The sequence below is a fragment of the Jaculus jaculus genome, chromosome 19, assembly GCF_020740685.1.
Source record: "Jaculus jaculus isolate mJacJac1 chromosome 19, mJacJac1.mat.Y.cur, whole genome shotgun sequence".
NCBI lineage: Eukaryota > Metazoa > Chordata > Mammalia > Rodentia > Dipodidae > Jaculus > Jaculus jaculus.
In genome coordinates, this window is record NC_059120.1 from 36513017 (window position 1) to 36539457 (window position 26441).

At 46.0% G+C, this 26441-nt stretch overlaps 2 protein-coding genes across 4 annotated transcripts in view; one reads left to right on the forward strand and one right to left on the reverse strand.

Annotated features, from left to right (window-relative positions):
• Nucleotides 1-5341, forward strand: part of Casq2 (calsequestrin 2) — a 69316-nt gene extending 63975 nt beyond the window's left edge. The window contains exons 9-11 of the mRNA XM_004667527.2: nucleotides 1038-1138; nucleotides 3048-3122; nucleotides 4194-5341. Coding sequence (XP_004667584.1) covers nucleotides 1038-1138; nucleotides 3048-3122; nucleotides 4194-4403 — 386 coding nt within the window. The 3' untranslated portion in view covers nucleotides 4404-5341. The remainder of the gene's footprint in view (nucleotides 1-1037; nucleotides 1139-3047; nucleotides 3123-4193) is intronic.
• A 13139-nt stretch (nucleotides 5342-18480) lies between these two features.
• The window catches only part of Vangl1 (VANGL planar cell polarity protein 1), a 48685-nt gene continuing 40724 nt past the window's right edge, over nucleotides 18481-26441 (reverse strand). For all 3 annotated transcript variants that reach the window (XM_045138374.1, XM_045138373.1, XM_045138375.1), the window contains 2 exons: nucleotides 25713-25947; nucleotides 18481-20395 (listed from right to left, as the gene is read on the reverse strand). In XM_045138374.1, the coding sequence (XP_044994309.1) occupies nucleotides 20135-20395; nucleotides 25713-25947 (496 nt within the window). In that variant the 3' untranslated portion in view covers nucleotides 18481-20134. The remainder of the gene's footprint in view (nucleotides 20396-25712; nucleotides 25948-26441) is intronic.

Consider the following 26441-nt stretch of genomic DNA (forward strand, 5'->3'; position numbering starts at 1 on the left):
ACAGGCATGTGCCACCATCCAATTTTATGTGACGCTTGAGAATAAACCTGGTACAGTGCGTATGCCTAACAAGCGCTCTTCCATGTTCACAAGCCTGCATTTTCCCATATTTTATTGTGAAACAAAGCACAAGATCCCTACACGTGGGGATTTCCTGAACTTCTGTAGATTCACTATTTGAACATATATGCATGCATTTGTCACACACACACACACACACACACAGAGAGAGAGAGAGAGAGAGAGAGAGCAAGAGAGAGCGAGAGAGAGCGAGCGAGAGAGAGACACTAGTGTTCACTGTCAGGGACCTGCAGAATCTGAACTCTCATCATCCCTGTTCTAGCTGGGTGGGGAGCCGATGTTAAAGGTTTGCAGTATGCTATCTCTTACTGAATGTTCTTTCAGAATTTTTGTTTATGACAAAAATTGTATGCTCCAAGGCTCAGGCGTGAAGCTGAGGGGAATTGTCTCTGCTCTCCCTATGACTCATCCTTCCCACAGGGCAGAGAATACTGCTGACATGGGGTGTGCAGAGAAAGCTGGGTGCATGGTAGGGGAGGCGGGAGGAGGGCACCCCACTTACCATCTCAAGGCCAGGAACTGGTCATGGGGCCTGAGTACACTTACTTAGTTTGAAGGGTTGGGGTTCCAGGCTCCTGGTCCATGAAGGAGATACTGTGGGAGTTCAGGGGTGATACACGTGTTGAGAGACACAAGATTACTGGGACGGGTTCCTCTGGTCAAGGACTAGCCTTCCTCACCAAGGCCGCTCACTCAGTTTTCACCTAAGGATGGATAAATACAGTGTGGCCTCTGTAGAAATAGGCCACTTCCCTGTGACTTTTCAGTTTCTTCATCTCGAATGTCATTGTCTTCTTTGTATATGCGCTTTGTGGCTGTAGCTCTCTGACTCATTTTATAGACGAGCTCTGTAATTGAGGGTATGGACCAGATGGCCTAAGAAGCCCATGGAAAAACCCATGCCCTCACTCCCTGGGTGTGCGGTGCTTACTCAACCTTCTTGAATCCTACTTCAGATGGTTACGAGTTCCTGGAGATCCTAAAGCAAGTTGCCCGGGACAACACTGACAACCCTGACCTAAGTATCCTGTGGATTGACCCAGATGACTTTCCTCTGGTGAGCGCTCACATCAAGGCCCATCTCTGGTGGCCCTTACAGCCGTATGTTTATGTCTCCCTGCCCAGCTGGGGCACTGCCCTAGAATTATAGAAACTAACTCTTAGAGATGGCTTAGCGGATAAGGTGCTTACCTACAAAGCCTAAGAACTCATGTTCGAATCTCCAGGTCCCATATAGCCAGACACCCAGGGACGCAAGCACACAATGTCACACACGTGCCACAAGAGGCCACACGTGTCTGGAGTTTGTTCACAGAGGCTGAAAGTCCCTGGTGTGCCCATTCTCTGTCTGTCTCTCTAAAGAAAGAAAGAAAGGAGGGATGGAGGGAGGAAGGAAGGAAGAAAGGAAGGAAGGAAGGAAATTGACTCTTGGATTCAGTTAGCTGAGTGGGTCCGCTGCCTTTAGAGCAGAGCCTGAAAGCAGGAGAACTGACTTTTGGATTTGTTTAAACCAAGAGTGAACCTTCTGCTTTGGCTGTGCCACTCCTCTGTGTTCCTGTGGCTGCTGTTTCTGCACTCACTGTTTTTATTGACAGCCAGAAAAAGAAAAAAAAAAGAAAGAAAAAATGAAAGAAAGAAAGAAAGAAAGAAAGAAAGAAAGAAAGAAAGAAAGAAAGAAAGAAAGGAAAAGAAAAGAACCAGCAATACATGGATAGTAGCCAGTGTCAGTTAACAACTGCAGGAAGACTTTGGTTCTACTTAGTTTTGAACAGCATAAACAGAAGTTATACAATACACAAAGCCAGTGGTAGCAATCACAAAGGTCTTCTGTAGCCAAAATCCTGAACTGGCCAAGTCCAGTGCTGAACCAGAGCCAGGCTCTCCCATACTGCATGGGATAGCCTCTGGTTTTCTTTGGGTGACTTGAGACTGACATGGTTTCTGAACATCACCACAGCTAATCCTCTCATCACCCATGAAACAGGCGCTCGGATGACCCTGTAACACCTGGAGAGACCAGAGCTACTGATGGCAGATGTAGTATTCCAGCCTAGGTCACCACATAGGTGACACCTAAGTTTGGTTTGTTAACTGTTTCTGGTAGGGTGGACCACTGGTAATTAGTGGTCATTTATTTAAACTTGACACAGAATAGGAGACCTCCATTATATTTGAGGCCAATGTCATAATTTTGGGTAATTATAAGAAAGTTCTGGGCATATAAGGTTGCATACGGGATAGCTTTGCTCATTTAGCTTCTGTTCGTTATATTTCTAGTTTGCCCGCCCTATCTTGTTATGTTACTTGAAAATAGTCTACAGTTCTTTTTGCCAATCATTTCTGCCTTGAATTTTGTAAGACAATCTTCAGACAATTATAATTTCCAGATTTCTCAACATTTCAGTTCTCAGAAGGCCCTGTGTGTTCCAGGAGCATCTCCATGTTCCTACCCGATGGCTTCCACCCCTTAGTCCTGCCCCAGTTGGAGATTTGTCACATGGAGCCCAAGTTAACTGAATGAAGAAATCTCCCTTGTAGTTAGCTTTTATGCCAAGTTATACCCTATCACTGCTTTCCCAGCCATCTCGGGTAGCAGAGTGGCATGAGAGAAGGGAGTTTAAGAATGGGACATTGAAAGAGAGTGGAGGGAAATGGCATTTTCACTACTCACCACTGTAAAAGGGCCACAACGTGAGAATGAGCTTGAACCATCTCTGTGGTATGTTTCCTTACAGCTTTAGAAGCATTTATGTTGTATGTTTTCAGACCCAGTGCCATGACATCTTTTAGTTAATGCTTAGAGTGCCAAGCCTTCAATTTTTTAAGTGCCTAAACAGTGTTAAAAGCATTTGGCTAATTGTGATGTACTTACTAGGGCAGGATAGTAGACTGTGTTTGGCCAGAAAAGGTGGCATGTCCAGGGAAGCCCCGTGCCCTTGTCTCACAGGACTTTTTTGTTGCTGCAGCTTGTTGCTTATTGGGAGAAGACTTTCAAGATTGACCTGTTCAAGCCGCAGATTGGAGTGGTGAATGTGACCGATGTGAGTGTCCCCGTGAGGGCTTGCTCGTTAGGTACAGTCATCTTAGAAGCCCACAGAAGCAAGCAGAACTCCAAGCTTTTCCTGAGCTCAGAAACTTGCCTAAGTCTGGTTTCTGAGCTAGTTCCCGATCTGGTCCCATAGCTTTCTCCATGCATGCTTATCCTTGTGGATGGATCCAGCCTGATTTGACTCACTGACCTAGAACTTTCCACCCAAGAAATTTCTCCTATCCCACCCCTATCTGAAAGCCAAACAGGCATCGTTACATAAGAGAATTGTGATTGAAGCTGTCATCACACCATGGGAGATGGGAAGGTGGTGGCCCATGCTGACAACCACCCACTTCCCAGCCAGAACACTAGCCAAAGGAAGGGAATTTTCCTGACAATTCAGATGTTGGGGGACAAAGGGTGGGAAAAGTTATTGAGGTCGATTTTAGAACGTGAGGAGTTTCAAACCTTGGTGCTGATCTGTGACTCAACTTCACCATAACAGACCAGAGGTGCAGGCAGACAGGGACCAGTGAGCACAAGGGGCTGGTCACAGGGGACCCTCTGCAGCCAGGGTGTTTTGTGAAATGGGCAAATAACAATGTCTTTTTGCTCTTTGGAAAATGTTCCATCACCCGGGGAATTCTACATTCATTTATTCTTATAAAACTACCTTTTGAATCATTTTTAATAATAATTTCTAAAATATGGAAAAGTTAGGCTCTTTAGAAATAGGATAGAATAGAAATAGAAATACAGATGTAAAAGGAAAGTTTTTCCCATTGCGATGGTCCCATCCCTAGTCACGTTCTTTGAGGAATGGCTACAGGAGTATGCTAACAGAACTTAGCATATGCACGTATATATGCATATATACAAAGTATGTATATTCTGTTGGGATGCAGAGCACACATTTGCTTTTATGGTATCAAAACAAGCAATTGCACATACCATCCTTCACCTTGGCCCGTGTGCCGTTCCCGACAGGCGTGGGACATGGAGGCCCACTCGGCACAGCTACTCTGCACCCCCGGTGTGGCCCCCACGTGCCTTTGCCCACACGTGCTGTCCCTCACTGCAGGCTGACAGTGTCTGGATGGAGATCCCAGATGATGACGACCTGCCCACGGCCGAGGAGCTGGAAGACTGGGTCGAGGACGTACTCTCTGGAAAGATCAACACTGAAGATGATGACGATGAGGATGAAGATGACAATGGCAATGACGATGGAGACAACGATAATTCTGATGAGGAGGACAACGACGACAGTGATGATGACGATGATGAATAGCTTCAGCCCTAAATGAGTCTGGTGACAAGCGAGTCGCAGCTACCCACTACCACACAGACAGCCTAAGGTGGCAGCAAGCAGCGTGCCCACAGCCAGTCCCTCTCTTCCCCTCCCAAAATCTCTTCCCCCTTGCGTCTCGCCAGGAGACGTGCATTCCAGCAGACGCCTTTCAGAGCCAGCCGCCCTGCTCAGCAGGGACAAGAGGGGAACGATTCCCATGCGGCCCTGTCACATGGTCAGCATCAGGGAACAGTTTCTGTTCTTCGCTAGACCTTCCAGGGTCATGGCAGTGCTGGCGTCTGGAAGTCTGGGGACAGCTCTCCCCAACACCTCCATCCTGACTTCTTTACATTGGCTCCGATGGTAGCCACCTTCTAGTCAGAGCTCAGAGAAGACATACTTAATCAACTCAGCCCCACAGCCAGAACATGACTGAACTCAGATCCAAGTTTTGGATGTCTAACCAGACTCCTTGAAACATGTAGGTGTCACCATCAGTTCTAGCATACTGAGGTCCCGGGTTGGGAGAACAACCCACTGAGCTTCCCACCAGAGGGGACAGGTCTCACCCATTCACCAGCAGTGGGGGAGGAGAGAGGCTGAAGAGTTAAACAGTTTTAGCTTATTTCTGAGGGGTTAGGTTCATGTTGCTCAATGGTCAGCTGACCTTCTAGCCTGAGCTGGGAATGGAGCGCTCCTTCCCTGTCGTGGCTACTGAGCCATGCCATTGAGTTTGCTTTCTCCAGTGGTCAATTAACTCCATTCATCAGCACTCCCACATTTGACCAGGGCAGCAGTAATTAGAGTTCATGATGCCCCGAGGCACTGAAAAAAATCCCCCAAGTGCCTTTCACACTGTCTGAAAGTTACATTGTGCTTGGTAGTTTTAGTGTTAAGTGTTCTAATTTATTTTCTCCTTTTGTTAACACATATCAGACACTGCAACTCTCTTTTGGAAACAGGGCAGTCCTTCCTTTTGTGGAATAATAGAAAACTGTCATTAAACGCATATTTTGAAAAGGTTGACACTATTTTGACAATCCTGTCCTGGTCTTTCTGATCCTGTTCATTCCTAAGAGGAGGCAATCCTCATCCTCCATCCTTCCCTTTCTGGGCCCTCGTCCTGGGCCTGCCCTTCCAGCCTCAGCATTTCAGTGTCTCTCAGCCACACCCAGGCTTCCAGATGCTACCATCCATGCCATCAACCCCACCTGGGTGTTCCTGGCCTCTAAATACGGGTCGTTAACCTTGACCTCTTGCCTTCAACCCACTTGGATGTTACAAACCCAACCTTATTACCTACCCCTTAGCCCCAACAAACTTAGGCTGCTTCTTTTCATGGAGTCCCCGTATATCCACCATACATGTAACTGTCTGGGTTACCTGAAAGTGTCCCATTCTCTTCTGCTCCTGCAGCATTCACTGTAAGGCCACTCTGGGTCATGGCATTTGTCATTTGAATTAGGATACACATTTGTGTGCCCATCTTTCCACAAAACACAGGTTTTTAAGAGGCCAGCAATGTACCTGCCTTTGTATGTGCAGCACTTCAGATTTTGTCCATCACAGGGAATGGTGTTTATTTATCACGCTGAGACATGAAGAGCTGACTAGGCAGAATAATTACCTTTCGCTAGCACCACTGGAGAACAGAGCTTATGTGGTACCTTAGGTTACTTGGGCTGTGTGTGACATAGCTTTTGGTTGCTGTCACAAATTCTTGAGAGGCAGGAATTTTAAAGAGGGAAATTTTATTTTGGCTCATGGTCTCAGAGGTTTCAGTCCAAGATCAGCTGGCTCCGTTGCCAGAGGTAGACCACCATGGTGTCAGGAGCAGACAGCAGGGAAAGCTGTTGCACTCACAGCAGCCAGGCAGCGGAGACAGAGAAAGAACCAGGATTCCCAAGTACCCTAAAGGACACTGCCCCCAGTAACCTACTTCCTCCCACTAGGCCCCACCTCCTAACAGACCAGTCAGCTACCAACTCATCAGTGAATTGATTAGGAAGAGATTGGCCCCTCATGATCCAGGGAGCATTCAGGACTCGCCTCTGAGCACTCTTGCATCAGGAAACAAGTCAATCATGCATGAGTCTTTGGAGGATATTCATTTTCAAACCCTGCACGCTGCCATCGCAACCCCACGGATTGGGTGACTTAAGCAACAGAAACTTGTTTTCTCAGTTCTGGAGGCTTGAGGTCCAAGACAAAGGGCCAGCTGTTTTGGGCCTGGTGAGGGCTCTTTCCCTGGCTTCTCACAGATGTTTGCATGTGGCCTTTTCTGTGTGGAGAAGGAAGGGAAAAGAGAAAAGGAGTGGGCAGGGGGAGAGACTGAAAGCACATGCAAGTATTGGAATTTCCTCTTTTTTGTTTATTTGCTAGGGGGGAGAAAGACCAAAAGAGAGGAGGCAAAAGAGAATGAGAGTAAAAGAGAGAAGGAATGGGCACACCAGGTCCTCCTGCCACTGCAAACAGACTCCAGATGCATGGGCTGCTTTGTGCAGCTGGCTTTCACATGGGTACTGGGTATTTGAACCTCAGCTACCAGGTTTTGCAAGCAAATGCCTTTAACTGCTGAGCCATTTCCCTAGCCCTAGAATTTCCTCTTCTTATAAGGACATCTTTGCTTAAGATCCTACCACTAAGACTTCATTTACCCTTAATTTCCACCTTAAAGACCCTACCATCAAGTATAGTCCCATCAGGGACCAAGGCTTCAACACGAATTGGGGGAGCACACATTCAGTCCCTCCATATATATATTTCTCCCTTCATCAAACCAAGCCAGCTCGGCTGTGCTGCCCTCCACCCAGACTCAGGTTACTTCAAACATGTCTCAAACAGTCTCTGACATTAACCTTTCAAGTGGCCAAGGAGTTCGGGCCATCATGAAAGTGGTCTATTTCTCAGCTCAGGAGAGTCTCTTGTTCTCAGAGGCCAGAGGCCATTGCATCAAGTTGAGGTCACGTTTTGGTGCTCCTCTGTCAGAACCCCTGGGAAGCAAGCTGGCTCTATCTGCAAGGACTGTTCAGTCGCTGCTCTAAACCCTGCAAACTGGTAGGTACAGAACATTTGTTATACGCCCCGGGCACTACGCTAAGTGCTTTACATATGTTATCAACTAATCCTCACAAAGGATTATGAAATGTGCCTTGTTATTGTCCTTGTTTTATGGGCGAGGGCACTGACTGAGACACAGAGAGCTCAAATAATTTTCCTGGGATTACATGAACACTTTGAAGAGATGTGGTTGGAAGGATTTAAATTCAGGATCAAAGGACTGCATTTTTTTTTTCTTCTGATCATGTCTGTATTAGTTACTTTTCTCATCGCTGTGATCAGAGACCTGCCAAGAAGCACATTAAGGGCGAAAGGGTGTACTTTGGCTTACCTCTGAGATTCCGGCCGCCGTGGCCTGGAGCATGGTGGCAACAACACGAAGCAGCTGGTCACATTCTCTCCATGGTCAGGAAGCAGAGAAAGGAATACTCTACTCCGCTCAATCTCTCTTTTTTATTTACTCCAGGACCCCGGCCCCTGGAATGGTACCACCCACACTTACCCTACACACATGCCAGAGATTGGTCTCCTAAGTGATTCTAGATCCTGTCATGTTGCTAATTGAGATTAATCGTTACAATATTCAAAGAGGGACTCAAGTGAATTTGAAGTAATATTTTTTGTTGCTTGACCTTAATGCTCTTTTCCTCCTTCCATTCTGAGGCCATAATCAAATCAAATATTATTGGAAATATGAGCTAATTATCAATGCAAGATCTGACTATCCTCTCAAGAAAAACAAGACTTAGTGTGTTATCCATAAAACAGAATCATTTTCATATGTTGGTCAAATTTTATCCCAGAATGAGCTGATGTACTATAAGCAGGTTTTGTACTACTCCAGTGTTCATTCATATCACCCAGGAAGCCCATCCCATTAACAATATTACCAGTCCCAAGTCAATATCAAATGACTTTGGATCCAGGGATAATGCCCTCCAAACACAAACACAGGTCCCTCATCCATGCTGCTCCCCGAGGCTGCCTGCAAACCTGGCACTTTCAACAAGGCTGCTTCTCAGCCCCACTCGGCACTAAAGCGCAATCACAATCACGCAGAAATCCCCTAAGCTGGCATGTGGCACACATCTTCCCACTCATCACTCACTTGGGAGATGAAGGCAGGAGGATCTTTGAGATTTCAAAGCCAGCCTGGGCTACAGAGTGGAGCCTGAGCTAGAGTGAGACCCTGCCTCATAAAAAAAAAAAAAAAAAAAAAAAAACAACCCAAACCTTACTTTAGAAAACACAGGTATGTGACTGGAGAGAGGGCTTAGCAGTTAATGAGCTTGCCTACAAAGCTTAAAGACCCAGGTTCCATTCCTCAGTACACACGTAAGCCAGATGCACAAGGTGGTGCATGCTTCTGGAGTTCATTTGCAGTGGCTAAAGGCTCTGGCAATACTCGTTCTAGCTTTCTCTCAAAAAAATAAATACTAATAAAAAAAAATTTAAAAGAAAACACAGATGTCTTTCATCACCAATTTCTCTATACTATCTCCAGAGAAGGGGCCTGACCATCTGAGAAACTATGTTGAGAAACTACGTTCAGCACAGAGCTGAACATGGTTGTGTGTAAACCCAGCACTTAGGAGACTGAGGTAGGAAAATGGTGAGTTTAGAGCCAGATGGGGCCTATCACCACCACCTTTAAAAGTTTATACAGCCCAGATAACACATTTTAGAAGAAAGCAGCACTCAGGAGAATGATCACCCAGGGTGGGCAAGAGGGGTCCTCCTCTGACACTGCTCCAGCCAGAAGCCCTAGAGCCGTTCCATGTCTCTGATGCCCACATCTAATTGGCAAGTGTTCTCTTCTCCATCTTGACCATGGTGATTCGGAGCTTTTCCAGCTTTCCTCATGGATCACTGCAGGATTCGAGTGGTTCCCTCAGCTCCAGTCCATAAGGACAACCATCAACTGCTCTTGCAAAATAGATGGTATGCTCCTCATGGGATCACTGCATATGGAACACAGATGGTATGCCCCATGTATATGGAACATTGATAGTACTCCCATCATAGGATCACTGTATGTGGAGCACAGATGGGGTGCCCCTCATGGGATCTCTGTATATGGAGCACAGATGGGGTACCCCTCATGGGATCTCTGTGGAGCATAGATGGGGTGCCCCTCATGGGATCTCTGTCTGTGGAGCATAGATGGGGTGCCCCTCATGGGATCACTGTATGTGGAGCATAGATGGGGTGCCCCTCATGGGATCTGTGTATATGGAGCATAGATGGGGTACCCCTCATGGGATCTCTGTATATGGAGCACAAATGGGGTACCCCTCATGGGATCACTGTATGTGGAGCATAGATGGGGTGCCCCTCATGGGATCACTGTCTATGGAGCATAGATGGGGTGCCCCTCATGGGATCTCTGTCTATGGAGCATAGATGGGGTGCCCGTCATGTGATCACTGTATATGGAGGATAGGTGGACTGCCCCTCATGGGATCACTGCCCAAGCAGTGCCCCTCATAGGGTCATTATATGCCCACACAGTAGAGACTCAGTCCTACCTTTATCATGGAGTGAAAGTCAATTTCCTTTGCAGGACACTCAAGGTCCTATGTGAGCTATATCTGGTCTACTTCACCAGACTCAACTCTCAGGACATCTTACAATCACCTGACCCTTCAATACTGGAATGTGTAATTTGGAAGCTGTCTGATCTCTTAATACCTGCAAGACTTAGCCCATGCTGTCTAAAGGAATGCCTGTCCTTCCCCAGCACCCTCCCTTAAGTGTTAATCACTTGGACACTCCTTTCTAGTCATGCTTCAGGCAAATTGGCCACCTCCTCCATGGTCGGTAGTGAGCTGTGTAGACTTCCTTGCACGCTCACTTGGTGTGTTTCTCACCTAATGGTCTGACAGCAACCTTAGAGGACAGACTATAGTTTAACTGGCTCTACCCTGTCATATGTTCTGGTGGGCGGGAGAGATGGCTTAGCAGTTAAGGCATTTGCCTGCAAAGCCAAAGGACACTGGTTCAATTCCCTAGGACCCACGTAAGCCAGAGGCACAAGGTGGCACATGCATCTGGAGTTTGTTTGCAGTGGCTGGATGCCCTGGCGTGCGATTCTCTCTCTCTCTCTCTCTCTCTCTCTCTCTCTCTCTCTCTCTCTCTCTCTCTGTCTGTCTCTCTCTCATGTGCTCTGTCTCTTTCTCTCCCTCCCTCTCAAATATATATATATATTTTAAAGACTCTTGCCACTTCTTTGTAAGCATGATACAAATCTAACTGGATGGCTACTAACCCTATTCACAATACACAAAAACAATCCTAGTGACTAGTGAGTCTTACCCAAAGTGAAGCAGCCTGGAGTTGCTGTGGAAGTACCACACCCTGATATATGAGAATGGGATTTATTCATGACTCAGCAGACCTAAGAGTTTAGCAAAATGCACTAAGAAACTTTAGAATTAATATGACATTAATCTTAACAATGTGGACTCCTTAAAGAGAACTAGAATTCTTAATCCTGGGAACTCAACAACTTGTAACAATTCCCCTAATGTAACCACATGGGATTTGACTGTAGCCTATATTGAGGCTGCTGTTGTAGTTTCATCCACTCATTAATAATTTCAGCCAGTGGAGTCTTAAAATTTACCACATGCTGATTAGGGAAGGCAGAAATGAGTGGGTAGATGGGACAGCTGAGCAGACAACTAGGTAAAGAAAAAAATGTTTGAGCTGGAGAGATGGCTTAATGGTTAAGCGCTTGCCTGTGAAGCCTAAGGACCCCGGTTCGAGGCTGGATTTCCCAGGACCCACGTTAGCCAGATGCACAAGGGGGCACAAGCATCTGGAGTTTGTTTGCAGCAGCTGGAGGCCCTAGCTCGCCCATTCTCTCTCTCTCTCTCTCTGCCTTTCTCTGTCTGTTGCTCTCAAATAAATAAATAAAAATAAACAAAAATTTTAAAAAATGTTTAATGAACTTGGGTCAGTTCTCAAAATGCATCTTGATTTTATCTGAACTATTATGAGGTCTCAGATCACAGAAACATGTGGACAAAGAGAGTACGGCCAAAAGTCAACTGGAATATTATTGGATTATCCACAGCAACAAGAGTTAGTGTAACTAGAAGATATTTACACGATGCACTGGCAATAGTAAGGAACAGCCCCGTCTCTTCTGAAGGATCCTTCCTTGCACACTCTACTGCTGGTGCCTGGGTCCTGCCTCCTACTCTGTGCTATACTGACATCTCTTACCCCACTTCTGTCATCTAATCACTTATCTACTGAGTTTCTCAAAACTCCCCATTCTATAGCTTGTATCACAGGTAATGAATGAGAGAGAGGAGAACCCTTGGTTAGTATCTGCATATTGCTGTATTCTTTTCTCCAGCAGTGTGTGCTTGTGCAGTTATGAACTATGTACATCTTGGCTGATGACTCAAGGAAACATCTTATAAATAACCTGTATGATGAACATCCTTGAGTGAACTGTTTTGCCTGATCCCTATCCATGCATCTGGTGAGAACTGGTGTGCTATTAGCATTTCAAGCTGGTAGAGGATAGCTGAGTTTAGCAGAAGGCAAGTCTACATATTTCTTCATCAAACAAGTTTGCTTTTTTGATATAAGTCAATACTTTAAGCTGAATTTCCAGACAACTCGCAAATGAAATTGCCTATACACACCACACATCCATCTAGGGTCTCACACTTCTCTATCTTTACTTGTCTCAACAGCTTTTTCACTTGACTTGCTCAAAAGTTCTTCTTCCTCTTCAAGTTTTAGGGCCTAAGGATTTCATCTTTTGCTATCTATTCATTTGGAACTTTTCACCAAAACATGATTGGTAACTGTTAGTTTTCATTACAGTAAGAACTATATTTTCCTACTCTATCACTGTTTTATTTTAATTTTCATAGAAACATGACACACTTTTTATTATTTATTTAAGAGAAAGAGGGAATGAGGGAGGGAAAGAGAGAGGAAGAAGCAGACAGAATGGGCCTCCAACCACTGCAAACCAACCTGACGCATGCGCCACCTTATGTAACTGGCCTACATGGAGACTGGGCAATCAAACTTGGGTCCTTGGGCTTTGCAGTCAAGTGCCTTAACCACTAAGCCATCTCTTCAGCCCCAAACACAACACATTTTTAAGACAGTATAAAAATTTCCACAATTGAAAATGTTTAAGATTGAAACAATCATACAAAGAAAGAAAACATTATATCATTAGAACTTCAACGTATTTTCAAGCTTATAGTATAAAAATATAATGTTGAGGCTGGGGATATGGCTCAGAGGTTAAATGTGCTTGCTTGCAAAGCCTTCAAACTTGAGGTTGATTCCCCAACACCCATGTAAAGCCAGACTCAAAATGGTGCACGCATCTGTGATCCCAACTAACTTACCACAGCAGGAGGCAGAGTCAGGAGAATGCAAAGCTTGCGGTCAGGTAGACTGGCATTCATTTGCAGTGGCAAGAAACTCTGTTCCAAAGATGGTGGGGGAACATAGGCCCAGACACCTCAGTGTTGTCCTCTGACCCCTGCATGTGCACTGTGGTGCATGCACACACGCGTGTGCGCGCACACACACACACACAATGTGTAAAATGTTTCATAGTCGATTAGAAGAGCAAACAAAGGGAACAAAATTCATTGGATGCCAGGTGCCTTGTGTTTATGACTGATGCTACCACAGTCCCCAATATCATGGATTATGTTTATGGAAAGATTATGGAATATGGACATATTAATATTATGTCCCCAATATTTTGGAGTTACAGGAATTTGTGCAGGCAGTTGATGAGGACTGAATTCACTCACATGCTTAGAATTGTCTAAACAGAGCCCAGCAATGGATAACACAGCAAACTCGGGCTTTACCAAATACACTTGCTTACAGATGACCACGAGTACAGGCCAGAAAGCAAAACACCCCTTCTGGTCACAACGTACAGTACTAATTCTTCATAGTAACTATGGCTCCTGGCAACATGTTTTGTCCTGTTGACCATCAGATACAGGCCAGATGTTGGATGCAAAATACAGAAATTTATTAACGAAATGCACTACGGCCTTTTTTGTTTTAATTTATTTATTTATTTATTTGAGAGCGACAGACACAGAGAGAAAGACAGGTAGAGGGAGAGAGACAGAATGGGTGCGCCAGGGCTTCCAGCCTCTGCAAACGAACTCCAGACGCGTGCGCCCCCTTGTGCATCTGGCTAACGTGGGACCTGGGGAACCGAGCCTTGAACCGGGGTCCTTAGGCTTCTCAGGCAAACGCTTAACCACTAAGCCATCTCTCTAGCCCTACGGCCTTCTTTACTGCTCTCTACTAAGGCCTGGCCCAAGCCTCTCTGGTCTAACCAGCACCTTTGCAGAGAATGGATGCAGTTCAGTCCATAAAGTAAGTTCAGTTGGCTGCTCTAGTGAGCTCCCATCTGTTCCCACCTCACCCCTGCTGGTGTCCTGCACTTTATGCATTAGCAGCACTCAAAAGCCACTGCTTAAAAATCAACTGTGGGGGCTGGAGAAATGGCTTAGCGGTTCAGGCATTTATTTGCCTGCAAAGCCAAAGGACCATGGTTCGATTGCCCAGGACCCAGGACCCATGTAAGTCAGATGCAGAAAGTAGCACATGCATCTGGAGTTCGTTTGCAGCAACTGGAGGCCCTGAAGTGCCCATATTCTCTATCTCTCTCTCACACACACACATCTGTCTGTCTCTCTCAAATAAAAATAAAAACTGTTTAAAAACGAACTGTGGTCAGACAGGTCATAATTTAGGAGCTTACTACTTAAAACCTGGAGTTCATCATGAACTATTGTCATTGTAGGTAGATTTTCTCATTTCTCCACCCCTGAAAGAATGATGTCAACACTAGTGTTTCCCTATTCCTACAACTGAGAGACAAGAGTGACTGTGTTGTCCTTCCTGACCCCTAGAATGGCTCTATGTGCTTTTGCCTAAATCCTTTACAATGCAAGTTGACCTAAACTTGTCACCCGCAGATGGTGTCTAAGTCCCATTACTAATTTCCCGAGCCCAGGTCTCTGGGCCTCAATGATGATCTCTCATAGGCTGGGTGCTATCTAAGTCTCTTAACTTCTACAGAGGGAGCAACTTGGCCACCGTGAAAGTCCTGATGAGATGAACAGACACAACAAGCCAGACAAAGGCACATTCATCACACACGCTTTCAAATGTTAAGTCAGTGCCAAAAGAAGTCCCCGAAACATTCCTAAGATAAAGGTCCCCAGGGCTAAAGATAAAAGTTTTTACTTCACAAAGACAAGGGCAGAATTCTTATGTGAAACGCCAGTCCAGTCTTGGTGCCCCACAGAGAGCCACCGTCACTGCGCTGCCTCGGCCGTCGGGACAGAACCTCTGGCACTGGGGAGACAAATCTGTGGCAGGGGCTTTGTGGAAGTGGCGCGGGACCTGGGAAAGGGACTCAGAGACGAAGCTTTCCTCTCACTCAGCAGCCTATGCTCCCGCCCATCCCCTGGAAGCTCATCTTCATTCCTTGTCAGAAGCAAGGCTGACATGAGCCCCACCCACCTCTGGTCTTCCACTGAAACCAACAGCAGGGTGGAAAACCATGTGTACAACCAGATCAAACCTTAGTAAAAAAAGAGAAAAACAGGTTTTCTCCCCTCCCCCACCATGTTCTACGGGTGTGTTGTGCCAGAAGTCCAGAGGGCGAGGGTGGGAAAGCAGAGGGAGGCCAAGTGCTTGCTGAGAATGCAGACCTCCCGGGCCGCTGCACACAGCCTCTCCCCTCGGTTGGGCTAATGCTGCTCTCGCACCAGTCAGACCAGACCCTGGCAACGCCTCCCTGTGCTCAAGGCCCACGTGGACCTCTTGCCGCAACACAGCAGAGAAGGGCCCAGGGCAGCCCGCAAGGGCACCTAGGCTCCCTACAGCCCAACCCGGCAGGACGGCGTTTCCTGGAAGGGGGGGTTTCAAATCGACTAGCTTGGTGGAGAAGTCTCCCTAGGGACCAACTGGCACAAACTTAAAGGGACAGAAAGCAACCTCACCTCCCAAGGAACGCCCCATCTCAGGCTCTGCTTCAAGTTGTCTCTAGGACCCTCCTCCACATGCAGAAATGCCAAACTACTTAAGTCATACTTCCGAGGAGCATGGGCTGAGAAACTGGCCTCCAACAGCTTGTCTGAAATCCCATTTATTAGCTCTCAGTCCTCCACAAGCCACTCCTCTCCCATTTTCCTTTCTCACCTACAAAACTGAAATAGTTCCTACCTCAAGAGGATGTGGACATTACAAGGCTAAGTAGAGCAGTACCTGACAAATACCAGAAAATTTATTAGTGCCCTTCCCTTCCTTCTGCAGCCTAAAAGTCAACATTTTTTTTCAAAATGCAAGTCCATTCACTCATTCATGAGGAAAAAAGTACATGTATGTATAAAAACATTAGAATGAAACCCAGTACTTTTATGCTAGGTTAACATATTAATTAAAAACGTGATTTCAAATCTAATTCCCTAAGAATCCATCTGTTTAAAGCTCATTACAGGGGCTGGGGAAATGGTTCACTGGTTAAGGCACTTACCTGCAAAGCCTAACGATGCCCTCTGGTGTGTCCATTCTCTCTGTCTTCTATCTCTCTGCTTGCAAACATACATACATACATTACAATGGCTTTGATGACATCTAACCTGTGTCATCTAACCTGTGTGGACTCATGACTGCTGAATACCATTCAAGAACTGCACTATGGGATTAAAAACAATGAGTATTTTATTTATAATGGAATATGACAAGGTTACATAGTAGTAAATTCACAGTAGTGATTTATTTTTTTTTTGTATGTAACAATATCCATAAAGAAGAAACACTACCCAGAAGTATCATTTTATAATCATAGGGTCTCTGCTGTAGGACTGTTTAAATAAATATGTTAACATTTCTGTGCTATTTTCAGTAACCAATCATTGCATTTTCTTTTAAATTACATTAAAAATGTATAGTAAGGCTTCCAGGGTAGTGGAATTTGAGCAGTTTTTCTCATTGAGCTTGACCTTTCTTTGTCTGCTTCTTGCTGTTTGGGGGTTCCAGGGTCCTAAAGCCAGAAAGAATATAATGGATGTGCCTGCAGGACACAGGCTCCCCAGCAGACATCTCCTGGGGGAGAAGCCAGCGAAACTGCAGGAAAGGAATGAAGAAGAGAGAGAAGAAACTGGCCGTACAGTAACCTTCTAAAAGCTGGAGCTCTGAGGAACGCTCCCAGACAGACAGACACCCTCACATGCTCAGCCATACACACACGCACAAGAATCCTGTATGACACGGGTCACACAGGTGTTAAAAGGGCTAATGTGCAAACATGTCTACCTGGTTCTACACTCAGAGAAATGCTCACGGAAGTGGCATCAGTGCCTTCCTCCCCATATGCACCCTCATGTAGGGAACCTGGCACAGCCAGGGCCCAGGCTGAAGAGGGCAAGGCAGGTTTCCACATCATTGGTTTCAGTGGGTGGCTGGCTTGCTTGCTCAGACGATGGGTGGGCAGTGAGGAGACCTGGGTGATCAATTTGTTAGTCCAGTTGGTTGGTAGTAGCCCACAGATTGAGCTGTTGTGTAAATATGAGCACTCAGGAAGATGAGGTACGAAACTGAGAGCATTGCCCCTACCTCTGATGGTGGGGGTTGAGTGAGCTCCTCGGGTTCTCCAGCACCCACTACCACTGTCTTGTCTCCCCATCAAACAGGAGTCCTGCTCCCAACAACGAACCACAGCGTGATAAGCGCATCAGGGCCACACCTACTCTCACCCTCGGCTTACCTGTGCTGTGGTAAATTTCAAAAGGGAATGACAGAGAGGAAGAAAAGGAGGGAAAACTTGGTGGCAGCATTTTTTCTGGGGCTTACCTTATGAACTTTAGCTAAGGGTTTAGACTCAATGGGCAATGTCAAGGACGGATGAATTCTATAACCTTAAGATCCCTTCCAGCTCCCACAGTGTTTTTTAAACATTCAGTTCACAGACTATAAAAAACGGTCATATATTTTAAAGCACATACTATGAACAAAAGTTACCTACTAGCTAAAACACAGCATGGAAGACATCAATAGCAGGCCTAGAGTCCTTATTACGTTCTTGCACATTTAATGTTAGAATTTTAATAACTTAGGTTCAAAGTTATAGAAAAATCTATGAACATTTAAGGTAAATTAAATCCTACCTCTTCTAATAGGGACATATATTCTCCTAGCCTTAGGGCACAGTTTAACCCCTTTAAAAAGAATAGGCTACTGGTTCCAAGAACTGAAACAAAAACTTACTGTTTTCCATTGTGGGGTGCAGTTTGCTGCAATCTTACATTTTTAAATACCATTCACATGGCTCCCCCTGCTCTGGTATCCAGTTATTCAGAGGTTGAAAGTGCAAACGTTTTAGGGATCCTGCATTTGGTTTTGCTATTCTTTCTAGAAGGACTCAATACAAAGTTAGCATTAAAAAAATCAATACTCAATTTAAAACAGAAACAATAATTTCAGGAAGTCTGACATTCTCCTATGCAAACAATGGGAGAGAAGATAGGAGAGAAAATAAATCCCCTAACTTGAGCATTTCTTCACGCTGTTGGAAACATACATAGCTAAGGGAATGAATCCAACTTAACTCCTTCTTGACTGGTAATTTAAGATAGGGATTTTAAAATGCTGATGGCTGTGTTGCTGTAACTCTAACATGCACATTTATGGCACTTACAGCTGCACCGTGTTCATGGTAGAGCAGCTAGTCTGTGACATCATCCTCTTTCCAAAGCCAGTCTCTCACACCCTCGCCCCATCATCCCATCTCCTGACACATTCCCTGAGAAAGCCACCACGAGGAGCTTCCGGTTGAAGGGACCTAAAAGGAGTAACTAAGAGCAATAAAGCACCAGGGTTACACGGCGTGGGTTCCTCACGAACAGACCCGTGTCGACGAAGAGCACGCCTTGGCTCCACGCCCAGGGCTTTCCCCTTGCTGATTCTCCAACACATCTTTTGAGCTGAAGTCTGTTGAGTCAAGAAGGATGTTTACTTTTCTACAAACAGATGCATTACAATATCCAAAGCCAATTTTTGTATTAAAAATGACACACAAAATACGGTATGACTTGTGAGATCTACAGGCAGGAAGGGGACATGTGCACACTCAAAGAGCTCTGTGACAGGTCACCCTCTACTGACGCAAGGGGACTGGCTGCTCAATGACCGGGGGCAGGGATGAGTGAGGACCTGGTGATGGTTTGCCTCAGACACTGGGAAGCAGAGACCAGGGGGCCCACTGCAAGGTGTTGGCATGTGCCTTCTTAGGTACTCCCTTGTAGCAGGAGTCTGACAGGAAGCACCTCCGTTCAAAACTAGGGCAGCCAGGGGCCAGTGCTCTGAAACCTGCTGCAGTTAAGAGCCAGGTCCCACAAGGGCTCCTGTGCACTAGACCACGGTCTCCCTCCTTCCGCTTCCCCACGTTCCGCAGCAGGCACATTCCTTCTCTCCTCTTGACCAATGGAGAGCAGCTAAGGTGTAAGTTGCACAGTGACAGTGGTTGCACAAACACAGGGAATGGACAGTATAAGTAGTTGCCAGCACAGTGGCCACTGTTTGGTGTCCTGTGCTGGGTCAGCCTGGGGTGAGCTCTGTGAGAATGCATCTCCCTGGGAAATCAGATGGCTCCAAGTGGTACCTGCCAACTTGGGAGTCACAGTGTTGGTCTTTCCTGGCTTCTGTGGAGCAGGGGTGAGGAGGATTAAGTGGGAGTGGACCCTGCTGCAGCCCTTCGAAGGGGGGAATTCTGCCTGGCTCTAATGGGGTCTACTTGCTGGGCCACACCATGCAGTTTGTGGGAGGAGCGCAGGCGGTGCAAAGGGCCCATAGGCACAGGTGGAGAGCCAGGTCCCCATCAGCTCGGGAGCACAAGCTGGCCTGGCTGCCCACTAGGCAGGGCTGCAGCGTTCCTGCTCAGGAGAGTGTGAACAACCAAAGCCCAGGTGGGATATCCCAGGGCTAGGAAATGGCTACCTGCTTCCGGCCAGCAGAGGAGCAGGACCAGAAACAGAACAAGTAGCTTCTCTCTTTGGGAAAGGTTAAAAGCAAACCATTTAATAGCCGTAACCTGACAGTGCACATCTGTTGGTGTGGTTGGAATCTCTCTGGGAATCTAAGGCAGCGAAGAACAAAGGAGGTGGCAGGCATCTCCTGGACCACCCACCATTCCCTTTGGTCCCGGGTGGTATGGACATTTCTATACATGAGTGCATGTGTGACTTCCAGAAGAAGACGAGAAGTGAGGGTCTCAGGATCTAGGAGGTCGACCAGAAGCAACAGAGGACGCAGTGCCGGACGAAAGACAGGAATTAGCTCTAAGGCGAGGCTCCCAAAGACACAGCAGCTCCGCTTTGGTTTCTAGAAACTCCATCATGGGAACTCCAGTGAACAGCTTCTCAAGAAGTCCCATCCACGACAGTCAGATGCCACCAGTCACTTTTTGTCAGGGTGGACATCCCCTGCTTCCTTCCAAATAAAGTGCAGATGGTCAAAGGATACTGGTCTATCATCTGCCAGCTTCAGTCAGCAATGAAAAATTAAAAAAAAAAAAACTAAAAAAAATCCCTCTGGACATATATAACTCTCTCAATATTCTTCTTTTAATAGTCACAAATATAGAACTTTTAAACTGATGTCTCAGATTGTAAGCGAAGAACAAACTTGTGAGATTTGGGGTCTATGAACTCCTCTGAGAGCACAATGAATGGAATTTTCTTCACATTGACTACGAGGCTGAAGTCCAAGCACTTAAGGACGAAAACTATTCCATCCCGTAACCCATTAGTCACGGCCTCGTCACTAATCAGTCTCCACTGTGTGGAGAGCCAGCGCTCCTTGTCATACTGTAAGGTGGGGCCTGCGCTGAGGTATCGTTCTAGAAAGGCCTGCGAACAGAGAGGACATGGTTAGGAAAGGGGCGCAGGTACTGAGTCTTACCCGGGGGTTCAGCCTCTCATGCGAGTCCCATCAGACCCTCACCGAAGGAAGACTTCTTTGGCCTCCTCATTCTCCTTGGTTAATTTGCAACCAGAGGGTGAGTGAGGTGGGCTTCCCACAGTGATGAGGGAAGTGGTGTGGCTGCCACCTGTTTTCAAGAATGCACTGGTAGCCCCATTGGAAGGACATGGACCCACTGACATGTTCTGTCTTTCTACCAAACTGAAAGTTGCTTCATGGCAGAGCAAGTGTCTGACACAGAACAGCACTCAGTAAACACAAGTGGAATGGACCAGAACCCATGAGCGTGGACAACAGTGCATGCTCTACCATGTACTGGTCACACACCTCTGCACAAGCCTTTCACGCTCTGTAGATGGAGCTGCACGGCCTGGCAGGCAGAGCTGACATGAGGATGAAGGGTCAGTCTCAGAAAGCAACTCAAACTGGCCTGTGTGCAGTAAACACAGTGTGAGCAATGGCTATTTTGTGCTGAGCTGACTGCATGTGTGCATGGCCCTGTGCGGGTCAGATCTCTCCCTCTTCTAAACTCCTCCTTGCTCCAGGGACACACAGATCACTGGAGTTCTCTAATTCCATCATATCCTCACATGTGTTCTGCAAGGTCCTCCTTGCCCTTCATGCCCTCTCAAGCTATTTCCTGCAGCCTCTCAATGGATCAACAGGCCCTTTACTTAAAGCTCCTGTAATCACAGGGACAACCTCGTGTGATACATTATTTGTTGACTTGCTTGTCTTCTCCCTGCACATACAGCTTCATGCTCTTGGAGGGTAGGAATTTAATTTCTTGTTCCTTGTTAATATTTTATTTGACAGAGAAGGAGAGAGAATGGGCCTGCCAGGGCCTCTTTAGCCACTGCAAATAAACTCCAGACGTTCCCCACCACCACCCCCAGTCTGGCTAACGTGGGTCCTGGGGAATCGAAACTGGGTTCTTTGGCTTTGCAGGTAAATACCTTAACCGATAAGCCATCCCTCCATCATTCTTATTCTTTTTTAAAACGTGAATTTTCAATATATCTGGCATAGACTAGAATACTAATGGCATTTCAGTTAAATTAATTGATTTAACTAGCAGAAGAAAAAAGAATGAATTAGTAATATAAATTGAAAAGTACTGGGTGGGATGCATGCTTCTGGTCCTAGGCAGAGGTCAAGGAGTTTTCCAGCAAGACCCCTTCCAACTACAGCTCTGTTGCTTCTGGCCTGTGAAGGGTACATATTCAAGGGCAGAAAGTGAAGCCTTGACTACTTTTGCCCTCTAATATAAAAAATAGCTCATAAGAATCATAAGAAAAAGTAAATAACTCAATCATTAGAGAAACAAAATGAGTAGGATAAAAAGTATAAATTAAGGTAACAAGGAATGCTCTTCCTCTGAGATAGGACAATGATTACAAAGAGTAACAGCATTCCATCCCACCAAGTGTGAAGAAAATGGAAGCATCTCAGGTGCTCGAGGCTGACGTGTGAAAGGGGAAATGCCCAGAGAATGACAACCTGGAAAAACCTGAAACTTTGATCCTGCTGCTCCTCTATTCGAAATTGACCCTTCAGGAATGAAATACTTATACAAGCACATTATTTTAAAAGACATCCACTACAACATTGTGTAGGACAAAGACTAGCAAACTGCGTGTATTGTAAATATTTTCTGTCAAGTAACACCCTGTCTTAACTGCTCAGCTCTGCCATCACGCGCAAGCAGCCACGGTGACAGGTACATAAGAAGATGTGGCTGTACTCCAGTGAAACCGGATTCACACAGATAACCTCTGGCTTTTACTCATGAAACTCTTGAATCAAACGAGTATCAATAGACAGCCAGTAAAACAGATCTGTGTATTTGGTAGAATAAAATATAACTACGGACAGAGTGAGCTGGCGTGCCGAGGTCCAGGGAGCTCATGCGAAGACGGCAGATCTCTAAGGCACAGCGAGCATCACCACTGCTGTTTTCCCATTTCTGCTCCACAAGCAAACGGGCCTGGCACACACCCGGAAGCATGCAGACCAGCTAGGGAGAAACGGCATGGGGCTGGAGAAAGAAAACACTTCCTCCCTCTTTCTTTTTTCTCCTCTTCTTTTTTCTTCTTGGTGTTTTTGAGACAGAGGCTTTGCTAGGCAGCCAGGTTGGCCTGAAACTCACTCTGCAGCTCAGGCTGGCCTCAAATTCATGATCCTCTGGCCTCAGTCTCCCAAATGCTGGAACTACAGCTATGTTCCACCACAGCTGGGAAAAAAACCCCACCACTTTCTACCTTGATCATTAGTGTTTGAATCTTTATACTAATAATGTATCTATTACTTTTAACTCAAGAAAGTAGAAGTTTTAAAAATGAAACAGTAAGAAATCAGCAACCTCTCAGAAGTCTTGGAAATAGAGTGCTGCTCTTGGCATTGGAAGATGTCACTCGGCAGGAGCAGGCACTTTCTCACTGGCTGCCACTGTCCATTCTCTATAGCATCCAGATTTGTGTAACTCCATAGTCTAACACAGTTTTCTCTCCACATTCCAAAAGCTGGCTCATATATCGTAACATAAAAGACACTGCTATTTTTTTAACAATTTTCAGCTTAGAGTTGTCACAGGGTTTTTTGCCAACACACATGCCTTTCAATGCAAAGTTGTATATGTAGTTATTCCCAGGTACTCACTGAAGGACTGACAGCAGGACGTCCCTCAGATACCAACATCTGAGTCTGCTCAAGTCACTCATATAAAAATGGCACAGTATTATATATGTAGTTATCTATAACTTATAGACATTGCTGTGCTTTATATCACTTCTGTACTACTTACAATACCCAATACAACATAAACGCTAAGCAAATATCTTACTATAATTCTATTGTTTTAGAAACAGTGACAAGACAATAAACTTGTATTTGTTTAGGACAGAGGTTTGTTTTCTCCTCAAGATTTCCACACATGGATAGTGGGATCTGCAGGAGTAAAAGCCCAAAATGGAGTACAAACTGCAAACTTAACTGTGCTGAACAGTCTTTCTAGGAGAGGTTACTGAGTCAAAGAATATGGAGAGGACCTGGAGAGATGGCTTAGCAGCTAAGGCACATGCCTATGAAGCCTAAGGACCCAGGTTTGATTCTCCAGGTCCCACGCAAGCCAGATGCACATGGTGGCACATGCATCTGGAGTTTATATGCAGTGACTAGAGGCCCTGGCACACCCATTCTCTCATTCTCTCCCTCCCTTCCCCCTCTCTCTAATAAGCAAAAAAAAAAAAAAAAAAAAAAAAACAACAACCAACCCTTAACAAAAAAGAATATGGAGAGATGGTTCAGCAGATATTGTACTTGTTTGCAAAGCCTAAAAATCTGGGTTTGATTCCCCAGTCCCCACATGAAGCCAGATGCACAAAGTGGTGCATACATCTGGAGTTGGTTCGCAGTGGCTAGAGGCCCTCGTGTGCCCATTCTCATTCATATTCTCTCTCTCTCTCTCCTTGCAAATATTTTTTTTTAAGTATATGGAAACCCTAGAGTTTCTCACTGGTTACTTCTATACTGCTTTCCCAAGGTTGCAGTATTGGTCACCTGTGTTATCACAGCAGGGTGGAATGCATAAACATGTGGGGTATAATGCATCAATACAGTCCTTATGAAAAAGAACTAGAAATGTTACACTTGTGCTAATGCCAAGCTCATTCTCTACCAGGCAATTTGCATACTAACATGCCTTCTGTAATGTCACTTTTATATAACAACCCTATAAAGCAGACATTAATGTTATCCTTGTTTTTCAAATGAGAAAGCAAGTGTAGACTAACTGTGCACAACCAGAGACCAAATTAGTGGTAGAGGGAGGATTTGAACCCATCATAGCATCTGCTGCATCCTTATACTTCTTTGCTTCCTTGGCCACATTCCTCTATTAGAAAACATGGATAGTAGGCTGGAGAGAGGGCTTAGAGGTTAAGGTGCTTGCCTGCAAAGCCTAAGGACCCAGGTTTGATTCCCCAATACCCAAACAAGCCAGATGCACAAGGTGGCACATGCATCTGGAGACCATTTGCAGTGGCTGGAGGTCCTGGTGTGCCCATCCTGTCTATCTCTTCAATAAATTAATAAATAAAATATTTCAAAAATCAAATGGAGATATGATCTCCGACCTGTAGTTCTGAAAACTGTCAGAAGCTGTTTGCCCAGAATCACACAGCTTATGGTCGAGGGGTCGGGTCAGGATGAACCAGCTCAGCTCCAGTGCTCACAAAGTGCCCTAGACACAGCTGGTACTGCCTCCAGGTCAAACTCTTTCCCCTATAAGCCTTCCAAAGGCATACTGACAAAGCAATCATAGTAAGATGGCATGCAAAAGTGAGAATCACTAACTCTTCTCAGTGGGTGTGGTAAAGATGCCTTTGACTTTATTCCCACCACAGTTTTATCATTCCTATTCCTAAAGTCCCGATCTATAACGCTCCAAAATTCAAAAATTTTTGAGCATCAACAAGGGGGTACAAGTCTGATGTTCAGTGTATACAAACTCGGTTTCATGCATAGAATTATTAAAAATATTATATAAGGGTTAGAGAGATGGCTTAGCGGTTAAGGCCCTTGCCTGAAGACCTAGGTTAAATTCCCCAGGACCTACGTAAGCCAGATGCACAAGGTGACACATGTGTCTGGAGTTCATTTGCAGTGGCTGGAGGCCCTTGTGTGCCCATTCTCTTTCTCTCTCTGTCTCTGTTTCTTTCTCTCAGTCTCAAATAAATAAATTAAATTAAGTATGTTAAAAATATATAAAAAGCTGGGCATGGTAGTTCACGCCTTTAATCCCAGCACTCAGGAGACAGAGGTAGGAGGATTGCTGTGAATTCGAGGCTACCCTGAGACTCCATGGTGAATTCCAGGTCAGCCTGGGCTAGAGTGAGACCCTACCTCGAAAAACCAATATACACACACACACACACACACACACATATGTATGTATGTATGCATATATATATATATATATATGTATATATATATATATATATATATATATATGACAACTTTAAGGTAATGTGTATATGAAGCATATGTGAATTTCATACTTAGACTTGGGTCTCATCCTCAAGGTATCTCATTACACATGCAAATATTCTCCCCAAATCCAAACTCTGAACCTTTCTTTGCTCCAAGCACATCTCATGAAAGATACACAACGACCAGCACCCTGAAGCGTGACCGGCCGAGCCGGTGGCCGCTCAACCCAGCGCCGTGGGCCACAGCGCAGCGCACCTTGGGGGTCATGCCGTTGGTGATGCAGCAGGCCAGGTGCTGCAGGATGCTCTCCATGCTGTGGAAGTGCTGCTGCCGGGTGGCGCGCAGGTACCTCTGCAGTGCCCTGGCCATGGAAGGGAAGATGGCCTGCGCCGCCTCCCTGGGCTCCATCACCTCCCCCGGGGCTTTCTGCTGCTCCTCAGCCTGGAGACGCTGGATGTGGAGGAAGGCCTCTTCCACTGCTACCACCAGCCTGGAAGGAGGTGCAACACAGTCTTCATGGCAGGGCCCACCCGAGGGCTTGGAAACGGTCCTGCAGGATCTGGAGGGACACCAGCCCCCCTCCTGCTGCCTGAACTACCACCAACACCCCCAAGACTCAGTCACCCTGCTCACGTCCCTGGTGTCCCCCAGGGGATGGGAGAAGAGGGGAAGAAAGGAAATAACAAAATTAAGATGTAGGATGGGGATTCTGGGACTTGAGGAACTTGGCTCTCTGGAATTCTGCCACCGAGAGAGGGCCTGCACCTGATAGGCAGTGCGTGTGCAGACGTGGCCTATAAAGAGTCAGAGCTTTGGGCTGGAGAGATGGCTCAGCAGCTAAAGGCACTTCCTTGCAAAGCCTGACAGCCTGGGCTCAATTTCCCAGGATCCACGTAAAACCAAAGTGGCTGTTTGCAATGCCAAGAGTCCCTGGTATGCCCATTCTCACTCTCTCCCTCCCCTCCCTCCTTCCCTCCTCTCTGT